General features: G+C 48.1%; 5 protein-coding genes across 5 annotated transcripts; 2 read left to right on the top strand and 3 right to left on the bottom strand.

Moving 5' to 3' along the window:
* Positions 1–470: 470 nt before the first annotated feature.
* Positions 471–2,673, top strand: C8Q69DRAFT_528188 (putative dihydroxy-acid dehydratase). The gene is made up of 3 exons (XM_028633668.1): positions 471–1,090; positions 1,140–1,351; positions 1,406–2,673. The coding sequence occupies exons 1-3, from the start codon at positions 670–672 to the stop codon at positions 2,585–2,587; spliced, it is 1,815 nt and encodes a 604-aa protein (XP_028484702.1). The 5' UTR covers positions 471–669; the 3' UTR covers positions 2,588–2,673.
* C8Q69DRAFT_468735 (hypothetical protein) lies at positions 2,674–4,104 on the bottom strand. The gene is made up of 4 exons (XM_028630709.1): positions 3,690–4,104; positions 3,505–3,593; positions 2,966–3,439; positions 2,674–2,902 (listed from the first exon to the last, which is right to left on the bottom strand). Exons 1-4 carry the CDS (start codon positions 3,859–3,861, stop codon positions 2,765–2,767), a joined length of 873 nt encoding a protein of 290 aa, XP_028484701.1. The 5' UTR covers positions 3,862–4,104; the 3' UTR covers positions 2,674–2,764.
* Positions 4,105–4,787: 683 nt separating this feature from the next.
* On the bottom strand, positions 4,788–8,003 carry C8Q69DRAFT_279767 (hypothetical protein). The gene is made up of 7 exons (XM_028626899.1): positions 7,787–8,003; positions 7,177–7,730; positions 6,487–7,108; positions 6,172–6,432; positions 5,654–6,114; positions 5,047–5,595; positions 4,788–4,981 (listed from the first exon to the last, which is right to left on the bottom strand). Exons 1-7 carry the CDS (start codon positions 7,848–7,850, stop codon positions 4,967–4,969), a joined length of 2,526 nt encoding a protein of 841 aa, XP_028484700.1. The 5' UTR covers positions 7,851–8,003; the 3' UTR covers positions 4,788–4,966.
* A 613-nt stretch (positions 8,004–8,616) lies between these two features.
* On the top strand, positions 8,617–10,531 carry C8Q69DRAFT_521242 (DUF890 domain protein; the record flags this gene model as incomplete). The annotated part of the gene is made up of 9 exons (XM_028633513.1): positions 8,617–8,696; positions 8,757–8,804; positions 8,866–8,941; positions 8,994–9,004; positions 9,067–9,165; positions 9,221–9,478; positions 9,526–9,616; positions 9,673–9,936; positions 10,024–10,531. 9 exons carry the CDS (start codon positions 8,617–8,619, stop codon positions 10,435–10,437), a joined length of 1,341 nt encoding a protein of 446 aa, XP_028484699.1. The 3' UTR covers positions 10,438–10,531.
* Positions 10,532–13,874, bottom strand: C8Q69DRAFT_279676 (tetratricopeptide repeat domain protein). Its single transcript, XM_028626898.1, has one exon. The coding sequence runs from the start codon at positions 13,566–13,568 to the stop codon at positions 10,626–10,628; it is 2,943 nt and encodes a 980-aa protein (XP_028484698.1). The 5' UTR covers positions 13,569–13,874; the 3' UTR covers positions 10,532–10,625.
* Between the last annotated feature and the right edge of the window lie 1,209 nt (positions 13,875–15,083).

Genomic DNA, 15,083 nt, shown 5'->3' with positions numbered 1-15,083 from the left:
GCTTTCCAGATGAACTTGTCTGTCGTGAAGGTGTCAGTTACTCACTAATTGATGAGTTCTCGTTGTAGAAAGATGATTCTTGGATGCTAAATGCCCTTTACAGGAGAGTTTGATATCGAGAATAGTTATTTGGAACTAGCTGAAAACGGTATGTAGAAAGTCTTGGATCAAACCAAAAATAATGTCTTGTTGTCAGTGATAATGTATGTATGAGGTAGAGAGAAGAACATAACTGGACATTATTAGATCCAAGTTTTAATTTGGCAATAATATTCATTATGAGAAATGGATTGCCCTGATATATGGAAATCTCCAATATTAAGGTAGTTTGATAACGATCACTGTGCACATGAATCGTATAGAATGACCACATTACGGAACTACCATACCATCAACACACGATATTATCCAGGAGCCATGAGACTAGATGCATTCAGAATTAATCTTATATAAGAACCTCCTGTAAAATTCCTCAATATTGACAGCGGAAACACGGAGATGTATCCGAGAGGCGGAGGTTCTCCGGCGGGGGCAGAGCTCGCCATTTGTGCGGGGGAATCGCGGAAGCACAGTCAGCGTATTATATGTAGTCTATTAGTACACCTCTCGCCGACTATGGCATAAGTATAGACAAAACAATTGTTTGGTGTATTCTGGAGACAAGACGAAATGGTCCAGGATGACAACCAACCATCGTCAGGCGGGGACTATGACCTCTCCCGTCCCCTCGAAGCCACCTCAGGGCTTCGTCAGGGCTTGACCTCATATGGCGACGCGCATTTTTCTCTTTTCCTTCGAAAGGTATTTATAAAAGCACTGGGGTACTCAGATGATGCTTTATCACGGCCTATAATTGGTATTATCAACACATATTCTGGGTTCAATCCTTGCCATGCCAATGTGCCTCAACTCATCGAGGCCGCCAAGCGCGGCGTACAGCTCCATGGAGGCCTGGCGGTGGATTTCCCAACTATCAGTGTTCATGAGTCCTTTGCACATCCGACTAGTATGTTCCTGCGGAACTTGATGAGTATGGATACGGAGGAGATGATTAAGGCGCAACCGTTGGATGCGTGTATTATGATTGGAGGTACGTCTAGCATCTGTTCTGATATTGTAACTAGTCTGACGAAGACCAGGCTGTGACAAGACTGTTCCCGCGCAGCTTATGGGTGGTATATCAGCGAATAAGCCAATTCTGCCCCTGATTACTGGGCCCATGATGCCTGGTAGTCACCGGGGCCAGCGATTAGGCGCTTGTACGGATTGTCGAAATAACTGGGCAGCCTTCAGAGCCAACGAGATAGATATCGAGGAGATATCAGCCATAAATGAGGAATTAGCGCCAACTGTTAGTATCGTATCTCCTGGGTGGTGTTATCAGTATTCTGACTGCTTCTACTAGATCGGAACATGTGGCGTCATGGGGACCGCCAGCACCATAGCTTGCATTACAGCTGGGCTGGGAATGATGCCTCTTCGGGGCGCTTCAGCACCAGCTGTCTCCTCTGGTCGGCTCAGAATAGCGGAGGAGACAGGAGCAAATGCCGTCTCGGTTGCAAAGGCGAAACGGACTCCTCAGGATATCCTCTCTAAGGAATCTTTTCTCAACGCAATAACAGTCCTGCAGGCTATTGGTGGCTCGACAAATGCTGTTGTGCATTTATTAGCCATTGCAAACCGCCACCCGAAGTTACAGGGTGAGATTACCTTGCAGACTTTCGACGAGATTGGTCGTAAAACACCTCTCCTAGTTGATCTCAAACCAAGCGGTGACAACTACATGAACGATTTCCATAACGCGGGTGGTATGCTTGCGCTTCTGCACCAGCTTCGTCCGCTTCTTCACCTATCTGCCATGACCATCTCGGGTCAGACATTGGGTGAAGTGCTTGACGCTTCCCCTTTCCGTTCTTTCCCATATTCCCAACAGCTGATTCGACCACTTTCTGATCCTCTGTATCCTTCGTCCTCGCTGGTGGTTCTTTACGGTAATATCGCTCCTAACGGCGCCGTCATGAAGGCCTCCGCTTCCAAAGATCGTGCTCTACTATCACATTCCGGTCCTGCTGTTGTATTCAAGAACTCTGCTGATCTAGCCGCGCGCATCGATGATCCCGATCTTCCTGTGAACAAAGACTCTGTCCTAGTCCTTCAAGGAATCGGACCCATCGGCAACCCAGGCATGCCAGAAGCAGGTCTGATCCCAATACCGCGCAAATTGGGAGCGAGTGGAGTGAAAGACATGCTCCGTTTATCGGATGGACGCATGTCCGGAACCGCAGGGGGCACGATCGTGCTACATATTTCTCCAGAGTCAGCACTCCCAGACTCACCGTTTGGTGTTGTCCAGACCGGTGATATCATTACTTGTAATGTGGAGAAGAGGCTACTGCATTTGGACATCTCTGATGATGAACTGAAGGCGAGAATTGAAGAGAGGAAGCGGTCCATTTCTAGCAGTGGGGTATTGTCGGAGAGGAGTCGGAAGAGAGGATACCGCGGATTATACGAGAGAAGTGTGAACCAGGCCGAAGAAGGTGTTGATTTCGATTTCTTGACGGCTGCTGGGCCAGGCGGTCAATAGATAACTACAATGCGGGTTGTATAATGAGTTCAGATCGTCCCAACGGTTAATATCATTTACCGATAAAAAAGAATAAGAACAAGAAAACCTTCGTGAGCGGGATGATACGTCCATAGTACGGAACTCTCCTAGCATTTCGGACTTCATTTGTTTTCTCAAAGCATTGAAGAATCAATATCACTCCAGCATGAACTCCGGAGACTTCAAATCGACCCATCCAAGGTTCGGCTCTGACTGCTTCCAACCCAGACGTTCTTGCACAAGTTTCGAATACGTCTTTACTTCTTCTATCGGATACGACAGATACGAGATTTCCTAGATAAAGTCAGCTTCTTCAGATATTCACCATCAAGAGATATAAACAAAAACTAAACTTACCTCCTGCCTATAAACCCCACTACACATAAACATAATATGCACCGTCCTACTACCACTATCTTTCATAAACTCCCCTCCACCATGATACAGACTTCCCAACATCACGAACGCATCTCCAGCTTTCATCTCCGCATCAACCACGCCCTTACACCCATCGGGGCCAAAATCCGGCTTTTCGTCTCCCCACAGATGACTCCCCGGCACGACGCGCGTGGCGCCTATCTCTTTCGTGGTATCGCATCCAGGCACGAAGAGACCGAGGAGCATGTCCCGATGTGGCTCGTACGAGTAGCTGGAAGTGCGGACGTGGCGAGCATGATGGTTCTTGTCGTCGCGATGGAGACGCTGGGCTGCGGCGCCGGGGCGGATGTCCATTGTGATAGCAATGGAGAGGAGTGGATGGGTAGTGTTGGTTGAGGGTTCGGTGTTGTAGTAATTTGTAGTGGTGAGTGAGAGGAAGTGCTCAGATAGGTCCTGTATGTGTAAATGCATAATTCATGAATAATATTGACAGAGAAACAAGAGAAAGATGACCTAACCTGATATAAAGGATCTGAAAAGAACTCCTCTCGTACAGTCTTACTTCGTCCAATGAGCTTCGTGCAAGTTCTCGTGCCTCCATTCAGTGCTATATATGCCAATTCCATCATTTATAAGCTAACCATCTAAAACCATGGTAAAGTGTATCGAATGAACATAATAAACGAAAAAAAAGTATACTAACCTCCAACTTTACTCATCTCCCCATCAGCATCCAAGTACGGCTGAACCTCGCTCTGCGCTCGCGCAAGCTTTTCCTTCGTTGTGAAATTCTGGATGATCACGCATCCATCTTTCTCAATCGCGCTGATGAACTCTTCCCGTGGAGCGGAGTAGGGGATTCGTTTGATAGACATGGCTTAGTGCGATATTCTACAGATTCTCTGAAGTAATTATATCCGATACTCCCCAGAAAGAAAAAACTTCTCAAAAGCAGTTTCCATAGGCCCTATATAAATACTGTGATGATGAGTGGGGTTTATGCTGGACTCACCATGCCAGACTAGCGTCTCTATAAAATGCTATATACAGTTTAGGCTTATATTGCCAAGGATGCAGAAGATGTAAAGGTCTCGCTGATAGAGAAGACCAAAAAACAGTTTGACCTATAGAAATTCTAGAGTAATCGATTCATCGTTATCTGTCAGACAATTTGCTCTTTGTCCGATATGATGATTGATAAAGCCGCTTATCTTGTCGGGCGGTTCCCGCTGCCAAGAGATTACATCGGGGATTATTCTCTTCAAAAGGTGAGGGGAAGGAGTACTAGTTTAGGTGACCATGGCGGTTATTTGGGGGTGGGGGGTTGTTATTTAGCTCTTTGCATATCTGGATGATTATTTAGTTCTATACTAAGTATGGCATGGGACACTCAGCCGTTTCATGCAGTTTGTACATGTGCACTCTTCTGGATACCACATACATAGACCAGTATCATTCCATATCATGAGAGAAATCAAAGAAAAGATTAGCCAGTGCAGAACAATCCGAGACAAAGATAAGATTTTGATTCCAGCAACAACTAAGATGTTGTAATACTTGCGGAATATATTTAGGTCGACCCGTATTCCTATTCCCATTGTCCTCATTAACTTGCCAGAACATTTCCTTGGATGGCCTTGTTAGGTACTTAATGTTCTAGCCACCCTGACCACTGCTGTAGTGTTAAAACAGCACAGAGGGGACTAGGTAACATGGAGCAATACCAACTTGGCTGATTCGCCAACTTTTTACTGGAAAACCGTGTTTTATTGCCAGGATATCAGTTTACAGTTGCTGAAATACATTATATAAAGACATAGCAAAATAATCAAATGGGAAATTAAAAGATAGCTAGTTTGTATTAATTACCATAGCATGTGCATCACTAATGCTGACTGGGTGAATCATGTAGAGTAAAATGGAAAAGCTCTCATTATACATTCAGAACAGGACGCAAATGACAGGTGTCCAATGAATTGATCATGTGTAGATACTCTGTCGGTAATACCGGTATCAGCAAAAGTTCGTCGATAAAAACGTGTATATAGGATATCACTCACCTCTGTGAACTGATTCACAGACATGCCGGGCTCAGCCATATTTACATCCTTCAGAAAATCGAGAGGCATCCAGACTAGATGACCCTTGATCCTCTCCAGTTGTTCCTTAACGAACTTAATTGGCAAGAACGGGTCATGCAGATGGCCTTGCTTGATATAACCCCGTGGGGAGAAATAGTCATAGTCATTGAATGTCTTGATGTTATCGTCTGGATCAGCGCGGAAGAGCAGGCGGAAGACTTCCGTGTTGGTAGTTGCTCGTCCGGTCCAGGTATCCCAGAGGTCGTCATCCAGAGGGTCCTTGACAAATTCATACTCGGGTCCCTCGTCGTTTTCGTTCATGCAATCGTTGGGGGGCAGAGCATTTGGGTCATTCTCAGCGTTAAAGCTTTGAGCAGGCAGCAGGCCAAGATGCTCGCGCCAAAGCCGCCGTCGGAGAGTGGCTGCAAGTCGGGCAGCCTTGTAGGGCTTGCCATCCATGGTACTATCAAGCATTTCCCTGTCTTCCATTACTATGGCCAGTTCGCTGTCATGATAGCCTAGCTGGGACTAAAACGTTCGTCAGTAACTCACGAGTTCCGATGGAGGATATCAGCTCTGGACGTACCCTGTCGTTAATGTTGGCGCTACCACAAATGACAAGTCTGTCGTCGATAATGCACACTTTCCCATGGACATAGAGTTCTTCCTGGATGTAGTTTTCCTTCTCTCCTTCGGGATCACCTTCCCAAAACTGCTCAGAGACCTTTCCGCCATTGAGCATTGCCGTCTGCGAGATTGTGTCTGGACTGCTCGATTCGCCATGATGCCCAGCCTTCCGTCGCTGCTCTTCGAATCTTCGCAGCTGATCGATACGTTTTTGTTTCTCCTCATCTCCAGTAGCATAGCTCTTCTCATGGACATCAGCTTCCTCGCCAACTGCAGGATGTATACTTTCGCTCATGATCTGTTCCGCTTCAGCGCGCTGAAGGTCTTGGTATCTAACCCCAGCTTTCTCCTCTAGATCAACAAGAGCTGGCGTCTTATTGATGCGGTCATAAGAACGGAGGTTGAAGAGGAATATGTGCTCTACACGGAATCAGGACTCAGTCCAGATAACAGGGTGTTAGTGACAAGGGCACTCACGTCTGGGATCGACTCCTTGGGCAGCAATGCGCCCCATAATCGAGTGTTCGCCGCGGCATATTGACTTATACTGGTAATCCATGATTGCACGGGTGCCTGTCGCAGCACTGTCCCGTAGATCACCCGCGAAACCAGGAATAGCTGGGATGATAATAATCACTCTGAATTTCCTCCCTTCTTTTGCAGCCCGGACGCAAGCATCGACGATGGCACTTCCGATCCTGTTGTTTATGGGTGCCTGTTTGTCTCCAGTAGCCGTAACTAGATATTGTCAGCATAAGGCCTCATTCTAAACATAAAGTGGATAGACCTTACTGAAGAACTGGTTCTCAATGTAAACGTAGTGCTGCGCATTGCGGATCGCCTCAATGTATGCATTCTGAATGCTGTGTTCGGTGAGGATCCCGCTACTCCAGTCGGCGCTGCTACGGACAACTTGAGCATGAACCGATCCTTGCATGGCTCGTGGTTTGGTACTCAGCGGTGACAGCGGATGCTGGACATAATCTCCACAGGGGTATGACGGGCGCTGGATTCCCACGAGGTCTTCATCCTCACCAGTGCGCCCTTCAAGCATGAGCCAGTCGACGTCGTGAGAACGCTTGTATTTGTCCCGCTTCACCAGGTTCCAGCGCAGGACAAAGTGCTCCGCAATATCATAGACACAATCTCCAATGACCGCCATGGCCACGTCGTGCCACGGCATTCGGCCGTATTCGGTCTTGCTAAGTTCGTTATTCTGCCAATCCTCTACACTCTGGAAATCAAGGATGCGGTTGTTGTTGAAATCCTGTCCAGGGAATATTTCGTCCTGGATGCCAGACGGATGCACATCCGCCAGGGCATGTCCATTAGTGTCCCATCTACCGAAACAAAGGTCGATACCTCCGATAAAGGCCAGCGCGTAGTCGATCACAATGAATTTCTCATGGTGGGCCTTTCGTGGAGGAGATACTACTGTCAGCCATCCTGAATCTGTACACAGAGAAAATGTATCTGACTCACCCAATAGAAAGTCATATCGCCCAGGTTTTCAAAGACATTGTGGTCTGGATGGCGGAGCACTTTGATATTTCCGTAACCTGGGCTCCCTTTGGGACAAAGTTGGCGCAGCGCATGCTTGGTATGGGCTGAATTACAGGTCAGGGCCTGTTGGACTTCCTTGTAGACGATCACATAGATCTTGACTCCTGCCTCTGCTCTCCGTTTGAGCACCTGGTCGAGCCTCCATTCCTGGTTGAAATACGGCGGCCGTCGGAGGAACAGTTCAGGAGAGAGCCACCAATCCGCAATGTAGATGGTCTCTGTGGCTCTCTCAAGTGCTACAGAAACAGCCCAGAGGTAGTCGCGTGCATCGACATACCACTTGACCTTGTTGCCTTCGTGTTCAGGCGCAAAGGACTGAAAACGGTGGGATTCCGCTATGGAACTTCGCTTCTGGTCTGTTCTCTTCTCATGCTCCTCGTCATGGCGATGGTTTGGATTGAATACGTTTCCTAGTTTGCCGATCTTATGCTTGAGATGGAATGCCTCCGCCTTCGTCTTCTCGAAGTGGCTTTCTGCGCGACACTCGATCGTCAACCCAAGTCCGCAATGCAGAGAGCATCGACACTACCTTTTAGCGTATGGCTGAGATGGTCGATTTTGTCCTCCAGCTTATCTTTGAGCTTGTGGGCCATCTTTGCGACGTTCTTGTCTGGCTTGGAGTGCACAGAGCAGCTAATACACTTCTCTAAGAACAGAGGCAACTTCCTAGTTATAACGACACCGACAAAAGCACCTTCACTGACACCACCGACTTTATTTCTATCTCACAAATTTTCCCAATCCAGCTGAAAAAAACGTGCTTCTCACATCGACTACAGCGCCCATGACATCATCCACCCCGCCCTTGCTTTGCCAGCCCTACGCGGCGCTATTGACAAAGCGGAGAATCTCACTTCCTCCTGTCGTGCATCCAGCCATTCAATTGACGACCAAGCCGACTAGCACGCGAGATACACGACACTAGAGAGGCAGAAGTTGTGCGTGGAAAGAGACTCTCTCAGATCCGATCCGGCCGGCCAGATTGATTGGGCTTGATGTGCTGGTACATTACGGAACGTCCCACCAGGTCCAGAGCTACGCGTGTTTCTTCTTGGGCCTGTCTCAGCTCTGTCGCTTTCAGAGAAACCAGAGGTAGTAGTAAGTACAGTGACAAACCCAGCAGGACTGATCTAGGGCCATGCTGAATAAATATTAGCATAACAGTCCAACTGTGGCTCCTTGGCGCTCTGCCATTAAGGTTCGAGATCCGTGTCTAGAGTATGAACATTCTTCCCCTGATCCAGCCGCGTTATCAATTGCCTTGGTAGGTTATAGCGCGATTGACGTTATAGACTAGGCGGTTGAAGAAACGGACGAGTCGGATGTGAGAAACTGACCAGTGAAAAATAAGTCTCAAAGATGAAATCAGCGCGAAACATCTACAAGGACGAAGTCGACTTCGCGGCGCTTGCGCTGCAGTCCCCAGACTTTGCAAAACAGTGAGTGGACTTGAGACTAGCGTTTTCTTGGTTCGTGGGAATTTCTGATCTCTCTCATAGCGTGAAGCCGAACGGGCAATTGGATTTCACCGATCCAGATGCTGTCAGGTACGACTAGCATTTTCACCACTTTAGCGGGTTGCCAAATTACTAATGGCTAAGGAGAAAGACAATTGACCAAGAGCCTCCTACTGCGCGATTTCGGCCTCAAGGTTGATCTGCCAGAGGACAGACTATGCCCTCCGGTACCGTCCCCGTCTCTTGTATGTGATAGGCTGAGCGACTGACGATTGAAAGGTGCCAAATAGGTGCGGTCGTCTGAAGAAAATACTTAATTTCATTAATCTCACATGCTCTAACATTTTATTAGGTATAATTACATTCTATGGTTACAGGATCTCTTGGATACCACAGGAGACGAATATCGGGATCGTTACGATCCCGACAGAGATGTAATCGGGCTAGACATGTACTATTCCACACTTTTCTGACCTATAGAATGGAGCCTTTGCTGACTTTTGCAGAGGCACGGGCTGTTGCAGTATATATCCGCTTCTTGGATGTGCTTCACGACCGCGATGGAAGTTCGTAGCAACAGGTGAGAATACAGCAGAATCTGAAATTCAGGAAGCTAATCACGACGATGCAGATGTCGATGAGCAGAACATAGAATCAGCACGACGCAATGTCCAACAAAATAAGCTTGAATCCAGGATCAAGGTTATTCGGACAATACCGGAAGGCCCTCTTATTGACCTCGATCAGAGACTTGAGGTCGAAAGGTACGTTACTAAGACTCATCAACAAACCGATACTGACAAAGCCACAGGTTAGACTTTACCATGTGTAATCCGCCATTCTACGAGTCCGAGCAAGAGATGATTGCCTCAGCAGAAGCAAAGCAGAGACCTCCATTTTCAGTAAGTGCTTACTATTTCGAGTAATCCGTACTATCTCTGCTCACAAATATCCACAGGCATGTACTGGAGCAAACGTGGAAATGGTAACCACTGGTGGTGAAATTGCTTTCGTTACAAGGATGATTGAAGAGAGTCTTGAGCTTCGAGAAAGGGTGCAATGGTACACATCCATGCTTGGGAAGCTGAGCAGCGTCTCTGTCCTTGTGGAAAAGCTCATGGAGTACGGAAACCACAACTACGCCGTCACCGAGTTCGTCCAGGGAAACAAGACAAAGCGCTGGGCAATAGCATGGTCATGGGCAGACTTACGCCCAGAAATGGTAAGTATCTCATGGGTATTTCCATGTCTACAGTCGAAAACTGTTTCCAACCCATATTGTGACAATTGAGCTCACACCAAATAACAGTCCGTGGCTCGAGGTATCGCCGGCTTCCCCAAACACCTCCTCCCGTTCCCGTCAGAATTCAGCTTCCATATATCCGACAAATCGATCGACGAGATCGGTCAAAAGGTTAACACTGAGCTATCTTTCCTTCCTGTCCAATGGCACTGGCGTCCAGGAATGGCCGCAGGTGTAGGCTTCGCCATGGAGAACGTCTGGTCCCGTCAAGCACGTCGAAAGAGACGTAACGAGGACGCAGCAGTCAAGAAAGACGAAGTCGACGAGAAGAAGGCGGCTCTGGGATTCAAAGTCCAAGTCAAACAGGAGAGAGCCTCTGCGAATGAGGTGGCCGTACAGGTCAGATGGCTGAAAGGAACTGATACGGTCCTGTTTGAGAGTTTCTGCGGTATGCTGAAGAGGAAAGTGGAGGAGAGATGACCTTATGATGAGAGAATATAATTTGTATTACATGCTCGCTTTTAGATGATATTAGTCGCTGCTGAAGAAAAAAAGTCTATCCCCATCCTCAAATGCATGGTTTTCTGTTCAAAAATATGTAATAGCACAGCATTAAAAAAAATATGCTATACTCAGCAACGTTCAGGAATTTTTCCCAATGTCAATGATTAACCACTGACCTCCGACTGAAGCTCTTTCAGACGATCCCATCCCTCAGTTCCCTCCCAGAACTCCTTACCTTTACCCAGAATACCCCTCACAGCACTTCGAGCCTTGAATCTCCAATCTTTCGCCACCAGTTCGGTTTCAGCATCTGGTTTCCCTTCCTCCTGTCCTTCCTTCTGCATGCCTCCGAACTTGGCATATCCCTCGCGAACCAAGCGTTCCGTAGCCTTGACGACATCCATCCACTTGTTCTCGTCTCCCATCTGGAACGCTCCCTGCGTAGCAGATGCAACAACAGCACGCCACGCCTTCTCGTGAGCTTCGAATGCTTTAGAAGGTCGATGTCTAAACTGCTCCAAGCGTGCAACGAGCAGCCAGAGCGGAGCAGAGTGAGTGATGAGTGGGACGACGCTCTCATCAACCAACGTGACGATCTGTCCGGGGACAGTTCCGCGACGGAGAACGCGTTCCGTTTTGTTTTCGTCGATGGCGATAAGTAGATCTTCATATTGGTAGTTCTTGACGAGATAATCTACCAACATCGTCAGGATCGGGAGATCGATGCATTTCTCGCCCTTTTTCGGTCCGAGGATCTCGATCACTTTTCGTTGTGCGTGGACGATGTCTTTGAAAGGGACATTGGGGGGAGGGATGGAAGCTGCTACTGTGAGGAGGTTGTCCCAGATGCGGTGATCGGTGTTTTTGAGCTGGGCGGCTCGGTGGAGTGCTGCGAGTGCATCGCGTTTGTTCTTGTAGGGGTCTTTTGCTGCGGGTGCGGTTTCGTCTCCCTCCTCCTCGTCTTCTGCTTTTTCCGCTGGGATACTGTCTGCGGCGATCTGAGTTGGCTCGGTGGTGGAAACGTGGAGGAGAGCAGCAGCGAGGTTACTCCATGCTTCAGCATCGGTTTCTTCGAGCTGGACTACTCGCGTGAACGACTCGATTGATTCGTTCCATTTCTGCAGCTCGAGCTGGACACAGCCGAGGGCAAACCAGGCGCCGTGGTTGAGACGGTTGATTTGGAGACTCTTGCGGTAGGCTTCTTCGGCTTTGTCGAGAGCTGGTGGTTTCGAGGTCAAATAGTGGCGGGCGAGAGATCGCTGAGCGCGAGCGTAACGCATCTTGGAAACCTCCCAAGCACGTTCGTACATAGACGGGTCCTTGTCGATGTCCCCCAGAATACAGAACAATCTTGGAGCATCTGCAGGGAGAGTTGACAATTCTGGGCCCTCGAATTTTTCGTCCTCGTCCTCGACGTCCTTGTTGGTTCGTTCGTACAGCTGTCTGCGCACGATCGTCCTCGCCTTATCCTCCCTCTCAGTGGCAGCATAACATAGAGAAACCTCCGCCCACATCTGAAGACGCTCGTAGATATCAAGAGCTGTCCGGAGTCCTCCAAGGTTAACCCATCGGTTGGCCAACTCTGCTTCGAGACCCCATCGTGTAGAGAAATTCAACAACCAGATGTATTCCAGTCTGTCAGCCGCTGGTGCTGATTCCGATTTCTCCGGTCTGGGAAGGAAAGTGGTTGCTGCTTCGGGCGATGCAGTGTCTACCGGAGCAGAGTCAACAGATGCAGTGTCAGCTATGACCTGATCTACTAGGGCTTGCATTTGCAAGACACCTCTCTCCACGGTGCGGGATTTGAAGCCCTCAATCCGACTTCGGACCAGCAGAGCCTGCGTATAGATCTGCCAGTTGGAGCTTCCGCCTTCCAGCACACGAGTCGCGTACGGAAGGGTTTCTTCTCGCGTCAGGCCGTTCTCAGGGGTCGTATTGGTGATTGCAGATGCGAGAGAAAGTAGAATAGCCGAATCAACAGGGTTCAGCATAGGCTGGTTTGCAGGATCAAGGGAAGCCAAGGAAGGAGGCAGAGAAGATTCATCCTGCACCGTCATTGACTTTTCTTGCGTTCTCTCATCTTCCTTCGCAAATGAAATAGACTCCAAAAGGGTATCGTCATTGAGGTCAATATTCTTAGGTCCTGAGGATTCAGCCTCATCCTTCTTCTCTGTAGTAGCATTAGACTCTTCCGCAGCTTTGCCGTCGGCGCTTTTCGCTAGAACCACGAGTTGACTGATGTCACGATCCTGAAACTTCGTCCTCTTCCCCAGCTTTCCAGTTAGGGCGAACTCGAAATTTCTCGTTGCAGCAGCTTGCTCGAGATCTGCTCTAGCCTTTGAATCGAAGCCAAAGAACGTGTGTATTGTCGCCCTCTCGACCAAGAATCTAGCCTTTTCTTCCGTATCAGAGTTAGGCGCATCAAGTAGGACCTTCGCGATCTCATCAAGGTCATCATAAATAAGCGCCTGAAGACTACCCGTAACCTCAGACAACATCTTTTGATGCAGGAAATTAACTCGCATCCGGGCAACCCGCGCTGCTAACGGTGCTGAGGCCGTCAACAGAACACCCGCGTCCACCAACAACGCCTTCGCCACACAGAAGAGCTCGACATTTGGCGTTAGTTGATAAGCAGCCTCTCCATCCACAGACAGATCGCGGATCATCTTCTTCCGGATTGTATTTACAACAGCCTTAGTCTCCGTCAAAGCCGCAGGGAAGACGACTTTCGCGGAATCAAAAGCCAATGGGGGACCGGTCACGTTGGACTGTAGGAATGAGAAGAGCGCCGCAAGACCAATATGCAGAATCTGTGACCGTATATTTGAAGAACCTGTCTCCTTCTCCGCCAGCTTCTTTGCTCTTTGGGTGACGAAATCCGTATACGTTGACTCCCCGCTCTTCACGGGGACAAGGCCCTCGTCTCCTTCCTGGATTCCATGACCAAAAATCTGTTTGGCAAGAGGTAGCTCCAGGACAGCGAGTGACCCGGCCGCAGTGAGACTAACCGGATCATACTGCTTCTTCATTGATGATGAGATATCGGACTCATCATATAGAGTATCCAGTGTAACTGGAACCGTAGAGTTTGTAGATTCCGCCATCTGTCGAAAAGAAAAAAAAAAAGACCTTATAGAAGATAGACACTCAGATAGAAAACCGATATAGTCATCCACACATGAAAGGCAACACGCTTTAGATCGTGATTGCTAGTGAAGCATATGATGAGAAACAATCTGCAAATTTGTCAGCTGCAAATTCGCGTCTTCGCGGGACGCAGGAAATTTCTGCTGCAGCTCGAAAAAAGTCTCTGCTTTCCCGTAGAATGTTTATCTAGGGTATTTCGCAGCGATTAAAATCTGAAACGAGCGTCAAACGTAGTAATGGACGCAAATAATACCCCGCCGTCGTGATTCTTTAACCTGAAATTTTTACAGCGATGGTGGGGTTTCCGGCCTGTGGCATTAGTGATCTCTGCGGGTGTGGCGACTGATAAGGTCGGCTTATCGACACGCACCTCCGCCCCTCTTTTTGGCTATAAATTTGAGTAGGTAGAGAGCATAGCTTGATGATTTATGAACTATGGTTACAAGCGACGTTTAAACTCTTGACAGAATCTACATTATACGTGAGAATATTAGGAGGCAATGATATAGGCATTTGAACGATATCAAATGCCATGGTCCACTAGCTGTAGCGACTGGAAATGCCATCGATGTCTCGGCGAGAACGGGGTGACAGCTTCAAGGTAAACACAGGACAGGGGAATATGACTTGCGGTTCCGCGTGTAATTGACCTCAAATAAGCTTGCTGGATTGGGCCCTGTTATTAGCTACTCATGGGTCCTAATCAAACCTGTTTGGACCCTTCGATCGGCATTGTACGTTGCCCTAGCACAAAAGTGTGACGGTTCTTTTTCGTTTTACAAAATGGGGACAATATCCTAGAAAGCAAGGCTTAGTTGTGAAAAGCATATCACTTAGTGCGACTCCAAGTGCTGATCACCTTGGGGGTTAGGCGCGATATTGCCTGTAGTTGTGTTGATATTCTCACCGCGAATAGCGGTGTTATAACTGAATGGATAGACGTGATATCGTGATTGATATCTCTGCTTATGGGATACTCAATGATTATCATCTTCGATATACATTGATTGAATATGTGACAACGTGGCGAATAAACCCCAGTTCCTGTAGACGCATGGTTAAGGGGAGAGTTGGAGAAATGGCGGGCGATCAGTCGCGTTTAGATGCACGAGGCACCGCCATAACTCGTCATCTTTATCGGGGGAAAGATACATTCTGGCCAATAGTCAGGAACAACCGAGGGAAGTCCGGATGATCCCGTATGCAAGATCTACATGCTCCAATGGCATAATTATGGTCGTTTAAACACTCGTAGCACCGCGCAGGATCTGCCAGGTCATGTTACTTACTTGGTGGGTAGTTGCTAACATCGCCAGCCATAAGTTGATGCTCTGTGCAACAAGACAGGAAGACTCCAAGATTGCGCGTCCAAATAACTCGAGAATGATTTTCTACTTCTCCTCATCTGTAGTTATCGCTCGACTTGCTATAATTATTCCATCCCATCCCATCTCCGATCCAGCCGATCGGAC

The sequence above is a fragment of the Paecilomyces variotii genome, assembly GCF_004022145.1.
Source record: "Paecilomyces variotii strain CBS 101075 chromosome Unknown C8Q69scaffold_6, whole genome shotgun sequence".
In the NCBI taxonomy this organism is placed as follows: domain Eukaryota; kingdom Fungi; phylum Ascomycota; class Eurotiomycetes; order Eurotiales; family Thermoascaceae; genus Paecilomyces; species Paecilomyces variotii.
The sequence above is the reverse complement of the archived record's forward strand: the minus strand, read 5'-3'. Positions and strand labels throughout refer to the sequence as shown.